This window comes from Eulemur rufifrons, chromosome 8 (assembly GCF_041146395.1).
Source record: "Eulemur rufifrons isolate Redbay chromosome 8, OSU_ERuf_1, whole genome shotgun sequence".
Taxonomy (NCBI): Eukaryota; Metazoa; Chordata; class Mammalia; order Primates; family Lemuridae; genus Eulemur; species Eulemur rufifrons.
The window spans coordinates 17,872,358-17,888,313 of NC_090990.1; the positions used below are offsets into that span (position 1 = coordinate 17,872,358).

Sequence of the window (15,956 nt, forward strand, 5' to 3'; positions counted from 1 at the left end):
CTGTTATGAGAGACTGGAAGATGGCATTTCATCTATAACTGCAAATCACAAATCTTTCACAATCATTTTAAATGTCAGAAGTGTGAGTTAGGTTCCTACCCACCTTTCCTTCTGATATGAGCTGTCTAACTCTGACATGAGACCAGAGTAATCTGATTGTTTGAACTGAATATATTTTAGTTTTCCAAATAAACTGCATATTCCGTTAATGATAAGCCTTTGGTGAAGGGAGTCAGAAATCTGATGACCAGAAAAAGAAAGTGTCTTAATTTTAATTTTAGAATAAGAATTTCTTTGTGCATGTATTTTTGGTCTGCAGAGATTTCCTAAAGTTGAGATGGGACATTCCTTGAACCCTTATAGCCCCCATGTAATAGCTGTACTCACTTAGGAGCACAGTCTTCCTGATGTGAGAGAGGAAAAGGTGACTTGTCTTCAGCCTTTTGTTTTTAAGCAGTGTATTTAGGGATGCCCCTGCAGTTTTGAAATCCTCCCTGGTATAGCATGGCACATATGTTTATTCTCAAAGTGTGCTTGGTTTCCCTTGACTTTTCCATCCTCCTCTTTTCTCTTTCAGTTCAATCCAATTTTTTTTTCTGCCCTCACAGTCAAACCTGTCCTAGAGTTGGGTTTAGGGGGTACCCCTGGCCTTATGGCTGGATGGTTTGGTCTGGGCTCTCCCCCCATAGTGTCCCCTGACCACTTGCAATAAGGTAACATTGAACCGTTACCGAGCCCTAGCTCTGCACTTGGGTATTTGGGGAAACTTTGAAGGTAAAATACCTGAACTTTAGCTTCCCAGAACTTAAGCCTTGAGAGATGCTATCAGTTGGAATAGTTAGCTACAACTACATGTTAAATCTTAGGATGCTAACTGAATTTACAGTAGGACATTTGGAAATGTGAGAAATCAAAGTGTGCTGAAGATATGGGAAGTGGCTTTGTGTTGAAAGGTCAGGTTTCTGCTATTAGAAGCCATTGTGGACAGGAGGGCAGGGCAGGGTGCCATTGTAGAGAGCTGGGAAGGTATAGTATATGGGGAACCTTGGAGAGAGACGTAAAAAATATGGAGAACAGGACCACACTGTAGGAGGGCTTTAGAGCCAGGTATAAGCACTGTTTATCATTATTGAGAACAACTACCATTTATTGGGCATTTAAAACCAGGCATTGTATGAAGTATGTTATGTGCCTTTTAGATAAAGAGTTGGTGTCTTCAAAATAGGATGGTGAGAGAGGATTTGAACCCAAGTCTAAATTATTTCACTCTGCTCTTTCTGTGTGATAATACTATACAGGATTTAGTGGGTAAGAAGTCTGTAGCTATTATTGAGCAGGGAGTGATTAAAGTGATTTGGGAGCATTGCTGTAGAACTGCCCTGTCTAATATGATAGCCACTAGCCACATGTGGTTATGTGAATTTAAATTAATTAAATGTGAATAAAAATAAGAATTTAGTTCCTCAGTCATATTTCAAGTACTTAATAGTTACACATCACAGAAAATTTTATTGGACAGTGCTTCCTTAGATCACTGGTTCTCAGCTAATAGTACACATCAGAATCATTCAAGGATCTTAGGGCATGGGGAGGAGACCAAATCCTTCCAGACCCACTAATTGGAATCTCTAGGGAGAGGCCCAGGCATTTGTGAAGTTTCACAGAAAATTCTGATCTGCAGCCCTGGTTAATAGCTACTGCTCTAGAAGCTCCATGGTAACTATGGTAATGACTGCCTCTCATGTTGTGGGGAGACCTAGACTGACAGAGATACCCAGAGCAGGCGGGTGGTCTCTGTTCAACAAACATAGTCTCTTCCATTGGGGGCCACGTGGACAGTAGCTGCGGTCTGGGTTAAGATGAGAACCTTGGTGTGTTATGTGGCATGGTGTGGCCGTGTAGGCCCCTAAGCTCTTTACAAGAGAAAATGGTGATTTTTTTTGCTCCATTGCCAGGTGTATTGGGGGAAAACCACATGCTATATATTAGCTCACTAGTCTAATTGTTGTTAAATAGTCCTGAAAGAATCCATGTAGCTCCAAAATTATGATTGGGAAGCTCCAATGAGATTCGAATATACATGCAGGACTTGGGCAAAAATTGTTTAGTTAGGATTGTGGGAAATAGCACTTTTAATAACATTGATGTGTAGGGGTGATTTGGGACACAGTTTTGCTGTGGTTCTCCACAGTTTAGAAACGTGAGGGAGGCCAGATGTGGTGGCTCACGCCTGTAATCCTATACTCTGGGAGGCCGAGGTGGGTGGATCGTTTGAGCTCAGGAGTTCGAGACCAGCCTGAGCAAGAGCGAGATCTCGTCTCTACTAAAAATAGAAAGAAATTAGCTGGTCAACTAAAAACATAAAGAAAAAATTAGCCAAGCATGGTGGTGCATGCCTGTAGTCCCAGCTACTAGGGAGGCTGAGACAGTAGGATCGCTTGAGCCAGGAGTTTGAGGTTGCTGTGAGCTAGGCTAACGCCACTGCACTCTGTCTCAAAAAAAAAAAAAAAAAAAAAAGCCGTAGGGGAGAAGTACTCCTGTCATCACTATTACCTTTTTAGCTGAAGTTTCAGCTGTAGCCTAAAGAGAACTCTCGTCTATTTTTCCTTTTGATATTTAGAAGAACAGCCTCTGTGGCTTATTGTGTTATCTGTTTTCCTTCATGAAAGCCCTACTTCTTCTATTATTAACATAAAACACATAGTAGCATTCTTTAAAAAAAAAAAAATACTTGCGGAGAACCAATTGTTTAGATTTTTCCCTCCCTTATTTTGGAAGTGGTGTTGTTTTTTTAAGGTCTTACACATCTTAAGTTATAGAATAATAGAACTAGAAGGGACCCTGGGGGGTAACCTAGACTAGTGGTTCTTAAAATGTTTGGTCCCTGGACCAACAGCATCAACATCACCTGGCAACTTGTTACAAATGCATATGCTAGGTCCCACCCTGAACCTGCTGAATCAGAGGGGGGTGGGAGTGGTCTGTGTTTTAACAAGCCCTCTGGGTGATTTTGATGCATGCTAAAATTTATGAACCGCTGAACTCCTTCATTTGAGAGTTAATGATATTCAGGCTCAGAGTATTAGTATCTATCCCCTACCCCCAATTTAAGTACGATTTAGTTTCTCCAACTTGGGTTATCTAAAAGGTTCTTGGAAAAACTTGTTCTTTAAAGAGACAAAAGTTCTGTCCTCCTTATATCCTCAAATTCTTTCATATTTAATAAAGGAGATGAACTTTTCAGTTGAGATGAACAAGGTTCTAAATTCAGAGTTACTGTTCTCGCAATAATTATAACCTCGCCTCATTGCTCATTTGGAAGAAAGCATATATTTAACTGCTTGTGCCATAGTGCAAACAGACTACAGATGTGTAAGGAAAAAGTTTCTACTCTTGGAAGAATAGAAACATCTGGATGCTTGTGTATTTGAATTCCCAGGCACAGCATTGAAGCATCAGTTTTGGTATTGTTGAACGAGGTCATAGCAGTGTAGAGTAGCACTGTCCTTTCCTAACTGAAGGGCTTTTGTTCTGATTGTCTATACCACAGAGTGCATATATTAATTGTTCCACATCTGGCCTGTCCCTTGGATCTTACAAAGTATTTGTTAGCTTTCACAAACAGGTGGTATTTTCATTTTCTATATGACAAAATCAAGATTCTAAGGAGGGTTAATTCACTTACTCAAGGGTTACTGGCTCTGTCCCATTACTTTTTTCATAGTAATTGGTTTCCTTTGTGGCATACAGACTCAAAAAACCTGTATACTTGGGTTGTATATTCATATTGGCCAGAGGCCATCAAAGCTTCAGGTTAATGAATTGCTCTTTATTTTGTAGCCATCCAGTCCAATGGATCAGATGGGCAAGATGAGACCTCAGCCATATGGCGGGACTAACCCATACTCGCAGCAACAGGGACCTCCGTCAGGACCGCAGCAAGGACATGGGTACCCAGGGCAGCCATATGGGTCCCAGACCCCGCAGCGGTACCCGATGACCATGCAGGGCCGGGCGCAGAGTGCCATGGGCGGCCTCTCTTATGTACAGCAGGTAGATGGTGACTCTGATTACCTTGACCCTCGTTGCTGTCCAGGATCTGGTCTGAGCTATAGAATCAGAATGTATCCTTGGCTTCCAAGCCTCTTGACAGGAGCATAGGCCAACTGGCTCAGTTAGTTACAGTATGCTACTAACAAGGCCAAAGTTGTGGGCACCATCCCATGTGTGCTCCAAGGAAAACTGCTCTCTGGCCACAGGCTGTACATGTCCATCTTTATCTCTTGACCTGGCTGGCCTGCTTATACCCACTGAGTGGTGATCTCTGAAGGAGGTGGGATGAAAGGCAGTGGCTGAGCACCTGTCCACTGCTACTGCTAAGAAAACCGTTCACACTATGTGCCCTGGGGACAAAAGAGACCCTTCACGTTTCTTCAGTCTATCAGCCGTCCAGTTCATGTTTAAGAGGGAATGGGAATAGAAAAAAGAGGGAAGATTAAACCGTAAAGATGCTAATAGATGTTGCAAATGTTAAGATGTCCCCTCCTCACCTTTTGTCTGGCCATCCTCACCATTATCTTTTTTCTTCTTTTTTTTTTTTTGCCATTCTTCCCCAGAAAAGTGTGCATCATTATCTTTTTATTGTCACTTTTTGTGTTGACAGAATTTGCTACTGTTTATATTTGAGTGATACTCACCCTGAAAATGGTGAGGGACGGAATATAAAACCTAACTTTACTTCTAAGACTTTAAAACAAAATATACCCTTTAATATGGAAAATGGGATCCTGTCACTTTTTTTTCCCAATGAGAAAATAGAGGAGAGATGGGTAATGTGGGGGTTTTTGTGTGGGGTTTTTTTTTTTGTTGTTGTTGTTGTTACTATTGTTTGGTTTTTTTGCCTGCTTACCAAATATATTCCCAGTGACTAAAATAGTGCTTGGTACAAGTAAACCCTCAAATATTTTTTAATTGAGGACTAAACGAGAGAACCAGAGTAGTTTAGTGATTTGTACACTGTCTGGATTACTAAACCCTAGGTTTTCAGTTGGCTGAGCCAGGTTGCTATTGAAGATTCGTGGTGGTTAGGATTCAGATTCTTAACTTAAAAAACAGTCTAGGCTATGATAAAAAGAGTACGCTCATTGGTGAAAACAGCTACTCTTAAACTCCTATAAGTTACCCAGATATTAAATAGTGTAAATTTTCATTGGATGAATGTAGTCCACTTGTAAACAAGCCAACTAATAACCCAGGTTAGCCATCCTTCCTGACACAGTTTAGACAGGGATGGTAGAAAAACCCTGGGCCTTCTCATTGTGAGACCTGGCTTGCCTGCTTTCTGTACTCATCCTCAGGGCATTGCTTCTGATAGAATACTTCACTTTTCTTCATCCAGGAGAATCAGTGCTAAAAGTATCTTTTCCTTTCCTACAGATTCCTCCTTATGGACAGCAAGGCCCCAGTGGGTATGGTCAACAGGGCCAGACTCCATATTACAACCAGCAAAGTCCTCACCCCCAGCAGCAGCAGCCACCATACTCCCAGCAACCGCCATCCCAGACCCCTCATGCCCAACCTTCATATCAGCAGCAGCCACAGTCTCAGCCTTCACAGCTCCAGTCCTCTCAGCCTTCGTACTCTCAGCAGCCATCCCAGCCTCCACATCAGCAGTCCCCAACCCCATACCCCTCCCAGCAGTCCACGACACAGCAGCACCCCCAGAGCCAGCCCCCCTATTCGCAGCCACAGGCACAGTCTCCCTACCAGCAGCAGCAACCCCAGCAGCCAGCACCCTCGACGCTCTCCCAGCAGGCTGCGTATCCTCAGCCCCAGTCTCAGCAGTCCCAGCAAACTGCCTATTCCCAGCAGCGCTTCCCTCCACCACAGGTAAGATGCCCCTGCCTCGTGCCCTTCCCTGTGTGTTTCCACAGACAACCTGGGGGTTGGTGTCAGGAGAACTTTGCCATACAAAGTCGTTCTCTAATGTACACTTAAAGACTAATTAAACTCTGGGTAAACATGCTAACTGGATTGATTGAACTAATAAAGGCATAACCTTTATTTAAAGACCTGTAGTTCTCCTTAATGATGAAGAAATAGGGCAATGGAAAGTTGCATAGACAGATGAGAAATTAAATAGGACTGTTTTTTTTTCCTTTTAAACGAGCATATCAGAACTTGAGCATCCAAGTGAGTTTGGTCTTTTTTCAAAACAGTCACTTTGGAAGGCTGTACTATACATTCATTCCAATTGCCATTCCATTCTGCTGTTGCTCAAAATATTTGGACCCCTTCTTTTGAAATTGCCATCAGAGCTGATACCACATTCTTTAGAATATTCTCAGTGGTGGCAAATCTTACTTTTTGAGGGTGGATTTGATTTTGGGAGATAGCAAAAATTCATCTGGAGCTACGTCTGGTGAAAGAGATGTAGGTATTGAAGCCTTAAAATAGCAATTTGGGTTTTTCTTTATAGAGCCAAAAGAGGAGAAATGACTGAATGATGACAGGTCCACTAAAGATTTTGTGCATTGGTGGCATCATTGGAATAAATATCTCATCCCAAGGTGATGTCTTTGAAGGAAGCAATATTCATTTTGATGCAGAGGTTCTATCATGAGATTTTTTTTTAAATAAATTGGAGGCCTGGCATAGTGGCTCACGCTTATAATCCCAGCACTTTGGGAGGCTGAGATGGGAGGATAGTTTGACGCCAGGAGTTCATGACCAGCCTGGGCAACACAGTGAGACCATGTCTCTACCAAAAATTTAAAAATTAGCCAGGCGTGGTGGCACAACTCTATGGTCCCAGCTACTTGGGAGGCTGAGGCAAGAGGATCGCTTGAGCATGGGAGTTGGAGTTTGCAGTGAGCTGTGATCATGCTACTGCACTCTAGCCTGGGCAACAGAACAAGAAAGTATCTCACACACAAAAAAATTAAACTAAATTAATTGGTCTCATTCCTTGATAGGTATAACTTGCAGTTAGCCAGATGTTAGCCTATAACCCCAAGAAATAGCTCTCTGTGGGTAGCAACAAATAGGCAACAATTTCATCAGAATAGAAAGAGTCCACTGTGGACATTCTTTTTTTTTTTTTTTTTTTTTTTAAGAGACAGGATCTTACTCTGTTGTCCAAGCTGAGATGCAACAGTCAGATCATAGCTTAATGTAACTTCAAATTCCTAAATTCCTGGGCTCACGCAATCCTCCTGCCTCAGCCTTCTGAGTCGCTAGGACTACAAACACATGCCACCACACCCACCTGGGTTTTTGTGTGTGTGTGAACAGGGGTCTTGCTATGTTCCTCAGGCTGCTCATGAAAGACATTCTTAAGAGCCACAGCTTGAATTTTTCTGCTTTCAGATAATATTGCTCACAATTGGGCTTTCTCTTGCACCCAACTTCCCCGTTGCATGAGAGAGTCCCATAGCTCTTTCACCACCAAGTTTATCGATACCAGGTCTTCACAGCTTTTGTTTTTCTTGTTTTAGGAGCTATCTCAAGATTCATTTGGGTCTCAGGCATCCTCAGCCCCCTCAATGACCTCCAGTAAGGGAGGGCAAGAAGATATGAACCTGAGCCTTCAGTCAAGACCCTCCAGCTTGCCTGTGAGTATTTCTGCTACCCTCTCAAAAGTGATAGGGGCAGAAAGGAAACCAAAGAAAACTAGTTTCCAGTTGGAAGTTTTGTTTGTATTGATCTAAATGAACAATAAGTTATTCTTGAATTCAGGTTCAAAATTCTTGAGTAGGCGTTTAAAGACTGACTTGTAGAATATCTATTCTGTCTACCTGCCCAGGAATAGGTTTGTGATCTGTTTATAGGGTTTATTGGTTTTGTTTTTGTTTTTAAAGCTTGGGCTCTTAGGCATGAACTCATGAAGGGCAGAGAAGATGGAGATTTTAGAAGCACCATTCTCCATCAAAGCTGAAAAAAGTCTGTTTCTTGACTTTACTCTTGAGGGCTTAATTTTCAGGTTTTTGGCTTAGTGTTTACCTAGGAGGTAGGTAAACACTAAGCGGTTTTTCTGGTGGTGGTTTTGTATGAATAGGTGCTTTTTTTTCTAGTAGCGTGCTTGGTGCCCAGGTGCTTGATTATGGAATCAGGGGCTTGTTTATGGAATGGACTGATCATATCCTGAGAAGGGCAGTATAGTCTGATGATTAAGAGCTTGAGCTCTAGAGCCAGAGTTCCTGAGTTTGCATCTTGATTCTGCCACTAACTCTGTAGCCTGGGGCAAGTCATTTCACCTCTCCGTGCCTTAGTTTTCACATCTGTAAAATGAATCTAAAAATATCTGCTTCATGGGGTGGTGATTAACATTAAATAGGTTAATAGAGAGCAAGCAAGCATGGGCATCGGCACATTACAAGCACTTCATAAATGTCAGCTTTTATAATCGTTGTCTCGGAGGGCATAGGGACTGTGCTTGATATCTGAAAGACAGTTAACACCACTATTTAATTGTAGGCTGGTTCTGGGAACATTTACCATTAGTCTTAGCTCTGTGGGCAAGTCACTCAGCCTCTGAAAATTAATCTGGTGGGCACAGAAATAAAATAGGCGACTCTGAAATCTAGTAAGATGGTAGGTAGCAAGCCCTGCATCACAAATCCTATTTCAGTTAGGAAATAGAAATTTAGCCACATGTGCCCAGATAATAGTCTTCTAAAATTTTGACTCTACTTGGATTTGAAGCCTGTCTTTTCAGTTATTCTGACTCAGTTTCTGGATCTTTAAGGAATGGGTAGAAGGCAGAAACTCTCTTCATTATGAAACCTCCATTGGCTTCCCCTAAAGATGTCTGAGACATGACCTTAGGTAGGGCAAGATCTATAGAGTCCCTCACTACCTGGTGTTCAGGCTTCCAAGGCCTGGATGAAGAGCCACTCTGTCAGATAGGACTTCTGAGGCTGTTGACTTTCTCAGCTAAGGAACTGAGGGAAGGAAGTGTCTGAATAAAGCGATCACTCTTTGTTCCCTTCTCATTAGTGTCTGTTGCAATCCTTTTCTGCATCCTGAACTTCACTGGAATGTGCTTTTTAACCTGATTCAGTCAGAAATATGTAACCACTCCCTCATCATCTGTGGTCTGTGGCTAAATCGGGGTGAGGTGTTATTGTGTCAAGAACCCAAATCGATGGATTTCTGTCAGTGCTGTAAGTTGCTTCCCTTCAAAAAGTTTTTGCTTGCTTCTGGTGACCTTTCAATAGAACTGTATTTGGTATTTTTCAGTCCTGGGAAGGCTCATATACGAAGATCCTGCATGTGTTCTGAGGGTTGGGAATCCAAGAGCTTCTGATTTGACCTACTGAAATGAAGGTGTTGGCAGCTTTTTAGGCCCAGGGGAGGGATGTTCCTGGGAAGCCTATCACAAGGAACATTCCCAAGTTTAGACTTCCACTAAAGATTCATCCAAATGGGTCATTTGCTCTGTGGTAGGAGCTCTATGTGGGAGGTGAGCTGGCTGGGTTATTGGCATCTTGTTTTTTTGAATTGCTTTTTATCCCTCTGCTACTTGGACAAGAAACAAAAAGTAGTTATTCTTTGAAATTTTGATTTTGCCTACCCAGGCTAGGAAATAGTCACATCTGAAGAAACGAGAAGTCAGATTCCTTACAAGGGCCCTCTCCTTTCTTAACCAGATGTTCAAAGATCCCTAAGTTTGCCGGTGCATTTCTTCACTAAACAGATGTTTATGAGGCACCTATTTGTGCTTGACATCAGAGCAGATTCTTGGCTGACTAGAGAGCAGCCCCTCCAGTTTCCTGTTGACTTCTTCACTCATTCACCTTACCTGCTTGGCCCTAAAGGCATTATGATTGTGACCTTGGTTATTGCAAAAATTCAATTTTGAGGAGTTTTTGCTCAATTATTAATGCCAAACCATTTAGCTGCTATTATCCTGAACATGTTATCCCTGTATTTAAAGGTCTCAATATTTTCCCATTAATCTTAAAATAAAGTCCAAAATCCTTAATATTACCCAGGCATCAGAAACACAGATTGCTGTCCCCCTGCCCTGAACACACACCTTCTCATTCAGTAGATCTGGAGTGGGGCATGTGGATTCGCATTTCTGACAAGTTCTTCAGTGATTCTGATGCTATTGGACCAGGGATGGCAGTTTGAGAACCTCTGCTTTATTCTTTTTTTGTCTGTCTTCCTCGTGGCTTTCTTTCAGTTTCTCTAAGGCCCCATATGCTTTTTTTTTTTTTTTGCTTTCAGACCTTTGCACACACTCTTCCCTTTGTTTTTTACTTTCCCCCCAACTCCTCCTGTTCATTTTTCAGACTTTAAGATCATTTCCTTAGAAAACTTCTTCCTAATCAAGCTTCAAGACTCAGTTTAAATAACTTCCATGATGACTTTACTGACTAAAGGTGGTTTTTATCTTAAAAAAAAAAAAAAAATCCTGCAATATTTAAGACATACAAAAAGGTATAAAGAAGCTGGATGTGGTGGTGTGTACCTGTAGTCCAAGCTACTTGGAAGGCCAAGGCAAGAGGATCACTTGAGCCCAGGAGTTTGAGGCTACAGTGAGCTATGATTTCACCACTGCACTCCAGCCTGAGCAAGAGGGTGAGACTCCATCTCTTTAAAAACAAAAAAAGTTTAAAGAAAAATTCAGTGCCTGAGTACCCATCTTTAGAAACCAAACTTTGTTAACACAGGTAAAACCTTATATAGCCCTCTAGGATTACTTGTCTCTCTCTTTACCCAGAGAAGCACTATCTTGTATTTGAAGTTTCTTTGCTCCATGCTGACAGAGCATTTTATTGATGCCTCTGCTTACTTGAATGGTAAGCTCCTAGAGGGCAGGCACTGTGTTCTTGACCTTTATGCCCCCAACACCTATAGTGTGATGCCCAAGACCAGTGGTTGTCTACCATGGCTGCATGTTAGAATTACCTGGAGAAGTGAATTATCTTTAAAAACCATTGTCCAGGTTCATAGTGTTCTGATTTGTTTGATGTGGGATGGGGCTTGGGCGTCGGTGTCATTGGAAGCTGTCCCAGGTGATTGTGATTTGTGGGTAGAGCTCTACTATTCCAGATTGTGTCAGGTTCCTTTGCTATAGTAGACGCTTAGCACCTATACTTGTCAGTGCTTACCTCAAATGTAATTTAAATTACTTATTTAATGCAGGCTTAGTGGAGGCTGATTTGCTGTCTTGCTTGTTGCTATCATAGTTCCTGGCATACAGTAGGTGCCAACTCATTGGACAAATGAACCTGAGCAGTGTCCATTACGATGCTCATTCAGGAAGTATATGTCTGACAGAGGACAGCTTGACCATATTACTAGAATGTTGTTTCCACTGCTGGGCAAAGTGGGTACCACAGACTGTTATGGGAGGGCCCAAACTCCATTTTAAAAGGTAGATTGATTTATCTGTGCTTACTGACAGTGACCTTAAGAAGAAGTGAGATTAGGGTTTGTCATCTGTCTTGTAAAATATCTCTCACTTCACCTTATGTTAAGAAGGTTCTTGTAAGGGATGGGTGAGCAAATCTCTAGGTGTTTCATTAAGGTCTTTAATTTTCTTCATTATGGGGTAAAATCTTTAAGGGACTTACCTGAGAATTGGTATCTGACTTTTGATGATAGTCATTTTTGAGACCGACATGGAGTTGTATCTTTAAAAGCTTCTATTTAAATGACTCATCCAAGTGTATGTGGTTTCCCTAGAATAGTGAATGCTTCCCTAATTTTTCTTACTGAGGCACATTTGTAAGTTTACATTTTGGTCTTGAAAGTGTACCTGGTATAGAGTGATGGAAAATGGATATAGGATTGAAAGCTCTGATCTGAGAGGTTAGCTAGTGCTTCTCAAACTTTAGCATGTATTAAGAATCACCTAGAGGTTAATTAAAACAGATTACTGAGCTCTACCTTAGATTCTGATTCAGTAGGTGTGGGTTGGGACCCAAGAATTTGTATTTCTAATAAGCTCTCTAGTGGTACAGATGCTGCCAGTTCAGAAGACCACAACTGGAATAATACTGAGGTAGGTAGCTCTCTGAAAGGGTAAGAAAAAAATTTATTAGACTAGGAAGCCACAGAGGTAGCTTGAATAATAGGGGTGATTTACACTATAGTTTGACTCTTGATGATCTTGAGGGCAGGCTGTGGGTTGAGAATGGCGGGGAAAAAAGAGTCTTAGAAGAAGCAAGATTGCCTTACAGCTGTGGCCTCAGTGCAGTTTATTCCTGGGTTAGGGGAGCCCTTGTACTGCCAGTGCCACCCTGAGCGCTCTATGGTGCTCATCACTGGATCCCTTCCATTAGTGGGGCCACACTTAGTTGGTCGTGAAATGGCTTTTTTTTTTTTTTTTTTTTTTTGACAGAGTCTCATTCTGTTGGCCAGGCTAGAGTGCCGTGGCGTCAGCCTCGCTCACGGCAACCTCAAACTCATGGGCTCAAGCAATCCTCCTGCCTCAGCCTCCCAGGTAGCTGGGACTACAGGCATGTGCCACCATGCCTGGCTAATTTTTTTTCCCCTGTATATATTTTTAGTTGTCCAGATAATTTCTTTCTATTTTTTTAGCAGAGACGAGGTCTCACTCTTGCTCAGGCTGGTCTCGAACTCCTGGGCTCAACGATCCTGCCACCTCAGTCTCCCAGAGTGCTAGGATTACAGGCATGAGCCACCGCGCCCAGACTTGAAATGGCTTTTGAATCTGGTTTCCCCTCTTCTTCCCCACTGCCTTTTTTCTCCAGATCCCTATTATCTCTTACCTGGTATCTTACTACAGACCCCTGACTCTTCTGTTTCTTTTCCTTCCAAGTCTTTCCTCAACATAATCACCAGAGTGATCATCTTAAAAAAACAAACCTGGCCAAGTTACATTACTGTTTTAAAAACTCTAGCTAACTCTTGTCTATAGGTTTAAGTCAAAGCATGACATATGAATTCCTTTGTGATCCGGAGGATAAGGATATTTAATAAATAAATAAAGTGTAGATAGGTTCCTTGTCCCTGGAATAAAACCTGGTATAGTTTTTGCTATGGATGTTATATAGAAGGCAAATAGGTATTTTACAAGGGTTGAACTTGAATGGCTTCTGAACTCTTAGGTCCGTGATTCTGAATATGACATGGTTGCTGTCCTCAAGGATCCTCTTCTGTTTCATTAGTAAAATAGACAGACATAAAGAACATATGCCTAAATGTTAATAATGAGTGCTGTCAGAGTGTGGTGAAGTCAGTGGTCCATTTATGTCTAAGTAGTTAAGGGAAGATATCATGGAAGAAGTTAGTATTATTTGAGTGATTAAAAAGGAAACGTCCGGCACGAGCAGAAGCCAACCGGGGATGGGGATGAGGTTCAGTATAGATGATATTTGGGAGCTGGTCAGGCTTCCGTGGGTGGGAAATAATAGGAAGAAAAGCTAGATCACAGGACTTGGGGCCCTGGGGAGCTAAGTAAGCCATTTGGATCTGCTCTTACAGGCATGCAGATAGGTAATTAGGGCGATAACATGATAAAACTAATATTTTACAAAAATGATTCCTTGATGTGTGATACGATTTGGAAAAAGGAGAGTCTGAAAGCAAAAGAATGAGTTAAACTATTGAATTAATTCTGGCAAGAGGTGTGGAGTTCTACCTCTTCTATCTCATGTGCATAGCTACCTAGTCAGTCACACATATGAAACATGCAGGAAAGAATATAGAACTGAGAATAAGTGGATTCTATTGGGTGGAATATTTAAAGATCTTGATTGACTGGTGTAGCGGGGAAGAAGTCTCATTGACAGAGATAAAAAGGGAAACTCATTTTTAAGAAGTTTGAGAAGTTAAGTTCCATTTTTATTTTGTGGAATATGATATAGTAAGATGTCCAAAAACAAATGCCTAGTTACTAGTTGGAGATAGGAGACTTTAACTTTGTTAAGAGCTGAGTCCAGATAAGAGTTTGAGAGCTGTCTGTGTTAAACTATAGTTAATAAACTATGGAATGAAGTAGAATAGGCCTCCCAGGCTGTGGAGTATGGAGAGAGGAGCCAGATGGAGCCCTGGACAGTGCCTGAGGTCATTAGGTGGAAGCAGCCAACAGGGAGTTGGAGAGATCTGAGGAGGACCAGGAAATTTCTGGAAGCCAAGGGAAAGGGGGAAGATGGTCTACATCAAATTTATATTTTAAGGAAAATAGGCAATTGGATTTGTCATGAAGCATTTTATTGGGATCCTTTTTAGATAAGGAAAGGGGCAGATTTCTGAGGGCGTGAGGAAAGGAAATGAACAAGGGAAAGGGAAAGAGCACTCCTGAAAGGCACTAGAAAGAAGAGGAGGTGGCCAAATTAGTCCAGGTTCCTCACCTTCATCTCAAAATCCACATGTGTGTAAGGCAGATAGAAGGGGGATGGAGAAAGATGCTGGCAGAGTATTTGGAGAGTATAAACAGGTACTTCTTTCTGAAGTTGTGAGAAAAAGTAATCAAAGGCGTCCACTGGATTAGTTTACAAGGGACACTGTATCCTTGGTTGAAAAAAGATAGAGGCTGCTGTTGAAGATCGGGATCATACTTGTTTCCTCTGGTTAGGTAGAAGTGGACATCATTGATGCTGGGAGGGAGGTGGAGAATAGGATTAGGGTATTTAATGTCTATCAAATTATCCATAGGTATTCTTTTATTTCTGGGGTTTCTGAGCCAAGTCTTCCAAGTGAAATCTTTAGATTTCACTTAACCAACATAGTGGCTGTTACCACTCATATTTTACTTCTGTGATGTTCTCAGACTCTCAGAGCTTGGCATTATGGTGGTCTGGAAAAAGGAAATGTAGGGGAGCTATGCTGTTCCTGTAGAATCTAAATTTTAGAGGGAGGCCGGGCGCGGTGGCTCACGCCTGTAATCCTAGCACTCTGGGAGGCCGAGGTGGGCGGATCGTTTGAGCTCAGGAGTTCGAGACCAGCCTGAGCAAGAGCGAGACCCCATCTCTACTAAAAATAGAAAGAAATTATATGGACAGCTAAAAATATATAGAAAAAATTAGCCGGGCATGGTGGTGCATGCCTGTAGTCCCAGCTACTCGGGAGGCTGAGACAGGAGGATCGCTTGAGCTCAGGAGTTTGAGGTTGCTGTGAGCTAGGCTGACGCCACGGCACTCACTCGAGCCTGGGCAACAGAGTGAGACTCTGTCTCCAAAAAAAAAAAAAATTTAGAGGGAAAGGAGCTATAGTCAACACCAGTTGTTCTGGAAGGACAGGAATTGAAATGTACTGAGCATCCACTCCTGTTTTACATATGAAAAATCAAGGATCAGAATCAAGATTTGAATTTAGCTCTGGTATTTCACATGAAATATTTCATCTAGCATTCTACCTAGTAGAGGAAAAGTATGGACTATCTGATCCCTTCGTTTTTAGACAAAAGCGTGCACTCTTTGCCATTTAACATTTACTAGACTTGTCCGAAAGCAAGGAATATAAATTAATTTCCATTTCACTTTTGTTTTCCCAGTCCCAGTCCTTGATGGAGGCACAGATGAGTTGTGAAAAGGGCAGGGGGTGGCCAAACCTATAGGACCTACTTGGAGGAACTAACCAACTAGAGAATCACCTCAAACAGATTTTCAGATTTATTGGATCTGACTGTTAACAAGCTCCCCGAGTGATTCATATGTCTAATGGTTTAGAAGCACAGAGTTAAAACCTAAGAGCTGAGAGTAAAATTTTCAAATGAAATACCAAACCAAAGACTTGGGAATGCAATGAATTTTACTGACCGTGTCTCTCAAGATTTAGATAATCTCTGAGTATGGGAGACAGCCACCAATTGTTTTGTGGGTGCTTTTTGGAATCCTGGCTCCCCATGCCTACAGTTCAGAGCCCGTAGTGGAGCCATCACAGCTCCCAGTGTACCTCTGCAGCCTCATCTCCAGCTACTCAGCTGTACCTTAAGCTCCTCACAACTCCTGGTCCTCTTGTTTAAGATATTTCTCTCT

At 42.0% G+C, this 15,956-nt stretch overlaps 1 protein-coding gene across 4 annotated transcripts in view; it reads left to right on the plus strand.

Annotated features, from left to right (window-relative positions):
• Positions 1-15,956, plus strand: part of ARID1A (AT-rich interaction domain 1A) — a 72,113-nt gene that overhangs the window by 22,328 nt on the left and 33,829 nt on the right. For all 4 annotated transcript variants that reach the window (XM_069479619.1, XM_069479620.1, XM_069479617.1 and 1 more), the window contains exons 2-4: positions 3,841-4,053; positions 5,437-5,889; positions 7,497-7,613. In XM_069479619.1, the coding sequence (XP_069335720.1) occupies positions 3,841-4,053; positions 5,437-5,889; positions 7,497-7,613 (783 nt within the window). The remainder of the gene's footprint in view (positions 1-3,840; positions 4,054-5,436; positions 5,890-7,496; positions 7,614-15,956) is intronic.